Source organism: Kryptolebias marmoratus, linkage group LG15 (genome assembly GCF_001649575.2).
Source record: "Kryptolebias marmoratus isolate JLee-2015 linkage group LG15, ASM164957v2, whole genome shotgun sequence".
Classification (NCBI taxonomy): domain Eukaryota; kingdom Metazoa; phylum Chordata; class Actinopteri; order Cyprinodontiformes; family Rivulidae; genus Kryptolebias; species Kryptolebias marmoratus.
This window is the reverse complement of record NC_051444.1, coordinates 970653-977777: the sequence shown is the minus strand read 5'-3', so window position 1 is coordinate 977777 and position 7125 is coordinate 970653. Positions and strand designations below refer to the sequence as shown.

The window sequence follows — 7125 nt, the reverse complement described above, 5'->3', positions numbered from 1 at the left end:
CTGCAGAAAATGCTTTTTCTTGCCTTATCTGAGACAACGACAGGCAGAGCTGATCCCACCTGAAATGTTCCTGAAATGAAAATTAAACGGAGTTACGGTGGAACGGTATGAGTCTTTGCATCTTATGGATGCATGAAAACGAACACATTGCTCAGGCTTTGCTGAGGCCAGTCTCTGTGTTTTAAAAGGTACTCTTCTGTGTCTTTATTCCTAAAGAGTTTTATGATAATCAGGATAAGAAGTGCTGCTCTCTGCACATCCCTTAAGGCTTCTTAGTTCTAATAAAGCCCCACTGTCACAGAGATGGACAATAAAACCCACTGCTCACATCTGACTGAGAACAGAGGATGAGTGAACCGGACCTGATTGAACTTCACGCTGACAGTCCCTTATCCCCTTATCTGCCCCTGTCCAACTCACTGATGTGATTAAGGAGAGCACAAAGACACAAGACTGAACATCCTCTGCCACGTGTCCCCTCCTTCACACAGCTGCTGCACGGCTCTTTACTGCTGTTATAGACGAACGATGAGCGGGATCTATAGGAGTTCATCCAGCAGAGGCCTAGTTATTTAAACCTGAACGGACGGGCCTTACAGCCACAGCAGGACAGCAGACGCCCAGAGAGACGCATCAGGAAGCATTCTGTGTCCATTTAGACTAAAGGTTTCTGACTTTGACTCAGTCATATTTACAGATGCTGAGCTCAGCCTTGGTGTGGTAGTAGCTGAGAGTCATTCCTCTGAGAGTGACATCTCATGAGATCTGTCCTAACATTAGTTTCAAAACGACAACAGCTCCATCGTTTCTCAACAGAAGATGTTAGTACAAATGTAAGTTTTTTTGTCGAGCCAGGATGATGCAGGACTTTGAAAATGATCATAAATCAGCAGCAAAATCCATCTTTGGTGTTACGTAACCAAGAGAGCCATCTGGTAAATTGAAATTCACTGAAATTCTGCCAGAAATCTGCCTCATTCATCTTCTGAGTCTTTGAATCCTTTTAAAGGGCAGACTGCTGCGAGGGAGAGTGACTAAGATGGTGATTGCATCCCTCGAGGCCGAAGTCTTCAAACGCTTACTTCAAATACTGAAAAGATCATTTTCCTACTATTTCTAATTTTAGACAGTTTGTCTCAAGACCTTTTTTTATCAAATCCAGAGAAAGTAGACGGATCCTCAGCAGGTTTATTTATGCATCCAGTTTGTTATGATAATTCTCTAAATGATGGAAGACTTTCACTTTGGGATCAGAAGTTTCCATCCACTCATCTTGGACATAAATGCCAGAATCATTTGAAGCTTTATTGATTTATTTAAACCATTATTTATTATGATTTTACAACAACTTCAGTTGTTTTTAAAACCAAGTTTAAATTTGTTGGAGGTCAAATTTATGCATGTAGATATATTCATACATTCACCTAAACCTGGTAATAAGAGGTGCTGAAGAGTCTTTTAACTTGACAAGGCCTTTTAACTTCTTGTTAGTGATCATGATTGACTGCAGCTGGTAGTTTCTGTTAGACACAAATTATTGGACTGAGCAACGCTCACCTGTCCCCTCAGATGGAAGAAAACTGGTTCAGATGTTCAGGAATGACCCAGGAACCACCAAGACTCAATCCTGCAAAGAAATGGATTCTGGTGGAATACCAGTGTCCCTGTCTACATGTGTCCCTGTCCACCAGTGTCCCTGTACCCAGTGTCCTTGTCTCCAGTGTCCCTGTCTACCAGTGTCCCTGTCCCCAGTGTCCTTGTCTCCAGTGTCCCTGTCCACCAGTGTCCCTGTCCCCAGTGTCCTTGTCTCCAGTGTCCCTGTCCACCAGTCTCCCTGTCCGCAGTGAAGACAATTTCATACATCATCTTAGACTGAGAAGACCAAAAAAAAAGCTCCAGAACCTTCCAACAGGACTGAAACCTGCAGCTGTGCACATGGACGAGACAAATGTCTAAGAAGCTGAGAACACTGAACCAGCTGTCAGGCATGGTGGTGGCAGCATCATGCTGTGGTACAAAGTGAGGAGGACTACCTCCAAACTCTTTATCTTCACCTCAAACCAGCAGCTGGACGGTTGGAACTTGGACACAGTTGGGTCCAACAGGACAATGATCCCAAACACACATCAGAGCTGGTTTCTGATTGGATGAATCATCAGAGCTGGTTTCTGATTGGATGAATCATCAGAGCTGATTTCTGATTGTATAAGTCAGTCTGACATGAAGCTTCTGGAAGCTTCCCTAAACCTGAACCTGATGGTTTAAATAAATCATTAAAAGCCCAAATGAATGTAATATTTATGCCCAGGATGAGTGAAGGGAAACTGCGTTGGTCGGGAGAAAATAAACAACTGAAAGAGAAGCAAATGAAAAGATTTACAGTAGATTTGTTGAACTGATTGTGATAAATGTAAATTCTCATTTGAGGCTCATTAGGAGGTGTGAGCAACAGAAACAGAGAAAATGGATGAAACAGTGTCAGCTGTAGTTACAGTTTCTGTCCGTCAGGCAGAACGGTTGATGCAGGCTGATGGTGTTTATGTTTGGGGGAGGTTGGAGGTGTTTGGTGGTGTTTGTAGTCCTTCCAGAGCCACTTGGAGGCAGAGCCTTGATCCATAGAGCACAGAATTAAATGCATTATAGATTTTCTCATTTCATGGATGGCTGCTTGCTGGAGGGAGTTCCAGTCTGACCCTGAGGTGGAAAACATTCTGCTCCCGGCGACAGAAATGTAATGGACCTTCTACTCCCTCCCAAGTGCTGCTGAAATATAACGTCTAGGAACTTTACCGTATTTACAGCCGCAACATGAAGAACAGCTGGAAACTCGGAGAAATGCTGTAAATCTGTAGTTTTGTGATTCATTTGAACACAGAGGAACTTATTTTATGTTGCAGCCAACAAACAAATATTTTGCACAACAAATGTCTCAAAAACTGGAAATAGATGTGTTTATGCTCGTTATATAACTCTTCCTGACATTAACACGTTTTAATTATTTGGGAACTAATGCAGCTGCTCCTCAGTCAGTGATCATCATCATCATCATCATCATCGTCTGATTCTCCTCTTTATTCCACTTCATTGCCTCAGAAAACAACATGGTTTTAACAGATAAATGTGGAGTGGTAGTAGCTGAGAGTCATCCAGAACACAGACTCTGAGTGGTAACAGATCATAAACATCGGTGTTTAAAACTCAGCAGCGGGTGACAGGCATTCCTTCAAGGAAGGCTGGTTTTATTGCAGCAGGGAACAGATCTGAAGGTCAGGCACCTCTAAGAGTTATAAAGAGTTATGAACGAGCATGGGTCCTCTGAGATGTTCTCATCAGGAGGCAACAGAACCGTCAGGTGTTCTGCTCACAGGTTATGATGCCCTCCAAGCCACAAACTCAAGGCCCGCAGGCCAGATCTGGGTCTTGTTACAACTTTTTCTGGCCCCCGTGAAAATATCTTAAATGTTTTATAATTGGCCCACAAACCTGTGACAGATCGAGTCTCTTATCAGCAGCAAAACACCCCCACAACATGATGCTGCCGCCCCCGTGCTTCACAGTTGGATGGTTCAGGCTTTTCCCTTTTCCTCCAAATGTAACAATGGTCATTCTGGTCAAACAGCTCAGTTTTCACCTAGACCCCACCACCCAGAGCCCACCACCCAGATCCCAGACCCCACCACCCAAAGCCCACCACCCAGACCCCACCACCCAGATCCCAGAACCCACCACCCAGAGCCCACCACCCAAAGCCCACCACCCAGACCCCACCACCCACATCCCAGAGTCCACATCCCAGAGTCCACCACCCAAAGCCCACAGCCCAGAGCCCACCACCCAGAGTCCACCACCCAGAGCCCACCACCCAAAGCCCACCACCCAGACCCCACCACCCACATCCCAGAGTCCACATCCCAGAGTCCACCACCCAAAGCCCACAGCCCAGAGCCCACCACCCAGAGTCCACCACCCAGAGCCCACCACCCAAAGCCCACCACCCAGACCCCACCACCCACATCCCAGAGTCCACATCCCAGAGTCCACCACCCAAAGCCCACAGCCCAGAGCCCACCACCCAGAGTCCACCACCCAGAGCCCACCACCCAAAGCCCACCACCCAGACCCCACCACCCACATCCCAGAGTCCACATCCCAGAGTCCACCACCCAAAGCCCACAGCCCAGAGCCCACCACCCAGAGTCCACCACCCAGAGCCCACCACCCAAAGCCCACCACCCAGACCCCACCACCCACATCCCAGAGTCCACATCCCAGAGTCCACCACCCAAAGCCCACAGCCCAGAGCCCACCACCCAGAGTCCACCACCCAGAGCCCACCACCCAAAGCCCACCACCCAGACCCCACCACCCACATCCCAGAGTCCACATCCCAGAGTCCACCACCCAAAGCCCACAGCCCAGAGCCCACCACCCAGAGTCCACCACCCAGAGCCCACCACCCAAAGCCCACCACCCAGACCCCACCACCCACATCCCAGAGTCCACATCCCAGAGTCCACCACCCAAAGCCCACAGCCCAGAGCCCACCACCCAGAGTCCACCACCCAGAGCCCACCACCCAAAGCCCACCACCCAGACCCCACCACCCACATCCCAGAGTCCACATCCCAGAGTCCACCACCCAAAGCCCACAGCCCAGAGCCCACCACCCAGAGTCCACCACCCAGAGCCCACCACCCAAAGCCCACCACCCAGACCCCACCACCCACATCCCAGAGTCCACATCCCAGAGTCCACCACCCAAAGCCCACAGCCCAGAGCCCACCACCCAGAGTCCACCACCCAGAGCCCACCACCCAAAGCCCACCACCCAGACCCCACCACCCACATCCCAGAGTCCACATCCCAGAGTCCACCACCCAAAGCCCACAGCCCAGAGCCCACCACCCAGAGTCCACCACCCAGAGCCCACCACCCAAAGCCCACCACCCAGACCCCACCACCCACATCCCAGAGTCCACATCCCAGAGTCCACCACCCAAAGCCCACAGCCCAGAGCCCACCACCCAGAGTCCACCACCCAGAGCCCACCACCCAAAGCCCACCACCCAGACCCCACCACCCACATCCCAGAGTCCACATCCCAGAGTCCACCACCCAAAGCCCACAGCCCAGAACCCACCACCCAGAGCCCACCACCCAGAGCCCACCATCCCCCTGCAGTCTAAGTCAGGAAAAGAGAAGGAGACCATCTAAAGACCCAGCGTCTCCATGGCAACTGACTGGACTCCCACTGGGACTCACTGCATCCCGAGCCAGAACTGTGGAGGTCTGGCAATCTGGTGGGGTTCTCACAAAAGCTGTGTAGGTGTCAGAGAGTGAAATTATTGATGCTATGCAACACGTTTACAACAAATTAAAGAGGATTAAAGATGCATTTGGAAGTTTTACATTAAAATAACCTCCTGTAAACTGAAATCAGCAGCTCCAGGTGGGTTTAAACCTAAATCCTTCCAATCATCAATCCAGCTGTGCATTATGGGGTTTTCCAGCCTGAGCTCAGGAGGAGGAGTGGATCTCTGTGAGGAGATGAAGCTCTGCTGTCTCAGGAGGTACATTTTTACAGAATGTCAGACATGTCTGTGTCCACGTCTCCGTCCAAACTGTAAACCGGTTCCAGCATTCACACCAGGTTCTCATGGTTTTTATTATTCTGGACTTTTTTAGGCAATCTGACTCCTTCTGCAGACTTTGTGCTATTTTAGCTGTTGATTTATCAAAATGTTCGGCTCATCCACAAGATGGCTGCTGTGACTTTTATATATAACAAAATATTTACCTTCATTTAACACAAAATCCTCCACAGAGATCCACAGAGATCCCTCCAGTTCCTGCAGAAACTGCTTCAGCTGCTGCCTCTTTGAGCCTTTAGGCAGCATTTAGCTACTTTTAGCTTTTAGCTAATGTTCTGCTTCTTTTAGCTTTAACAACTTTAACAAGTTTCAGCTTCTTCATCAGCTCTCAGCATCACAGCCTGATTTTATAGAAAATGTTGTTCTTTTTATCATCAGAGAGTCATTTTCAGTCAAACAAAGACTATTTTTTAAATTTAATTTGATAAATGATAATAAAACACATCTGATGTGAAGGAATGATAAAATGTGAACAAACTGGTTTCTAATTGGGTCTGATTTTCATTCATAGATTCATGAAAGGTCCTGCAGGAAGTGGACCACTCAAGTCTTCCTGCAGCTGTGGGTGAACAGATGTGCCCCCGCCCACTTCAGAGCTGAGTGCATGACGACAACTTCAGATAAACAGAAGATGTAAATAATTTAAACCGAAGTAACAAGGATATAAATGTATAATAAGGCACCAGCTCACATTTAAAAACTGCTCAAACACTCAACCAGTCCCCAAAACACCAAAAGATATTTTCTGTAAATTATTCAAAACAATCTGCATCTTCAGTAGGAGTGGAGCAAAATCAGGTTCACAACAACAACAACAACAACAACAACAACAACAGCAACAACAGCAACAACAGCGACAACAAAAACAACAGCAACGACAACAACAACAGCAACAACAACAACAACAACAACAACAGCAACAGCAACAACAACAGCAACAACAGCAACAGCAACAACGACAACAACAACAAAAGCAACAGCAACAACAGCAACAACAGTGACAACAACAACAACAACAACAGCAGCAACAACGACAACGACAACACAACACAACAACAGCAACAACAATGACAACAACAACAACAGCAACAACAACAACAGCAACAACAACAACAAAACAGCAACAACAACAGCAACAACAGCAACAACAACAACAACAACAACAACAACAACAACAGCAACAGCGACAACAACAACAACAGCAACAACGACAACGGCAACACAACACAACAACAGCAACAACAACAGCAACAACAACGACAACAACAACAAAAACAGCAACAACAACAGCAACAACAGCAACAACAACAACAACAGCAACAACAACAACAACAACAACAACAACAGCAACAACAACAACACAACAACAGCAACAACAATGACAACAACAGCAACAGCAACAACAGCAACAACAGCAAAAGCAACAGCAACAACAGCAACAACAGCAACAACAACAACAACAGCAACAACAACA

At 47.3% G+C, this 7125-nt stretch overlaps 1 protein-coding gene across 1 annotated transcript; it reads left to right on the top strand.

Annotated features, from left to right (window-relative positions):
- Nucleotides 1-3598: 3598 nt before the first annotated feature.
- On the top strand, nt 3599-5326 carry LOC108250262 (extensin-1-like). The gene has a single exon (XM_017440061.2). It carries the CDS (start codon nt 3599-3601, stop codon nt 5324-5326), a length of 1728 nt encoding a protein of 575 aa, XP_017295550.2.
- The last annotated feature ends 1799 nt before the right edge of the window (nt 5327-7125 follow it).

Coding starts and splice junctions, on each gene's coding strand:
- LOC108250262 (XM_017440061.2), top strand. CDS start 3,599: ATGGTCATTCTGGTCAAACAGCTCAGTTTTCACCTAGACCCCACCACC.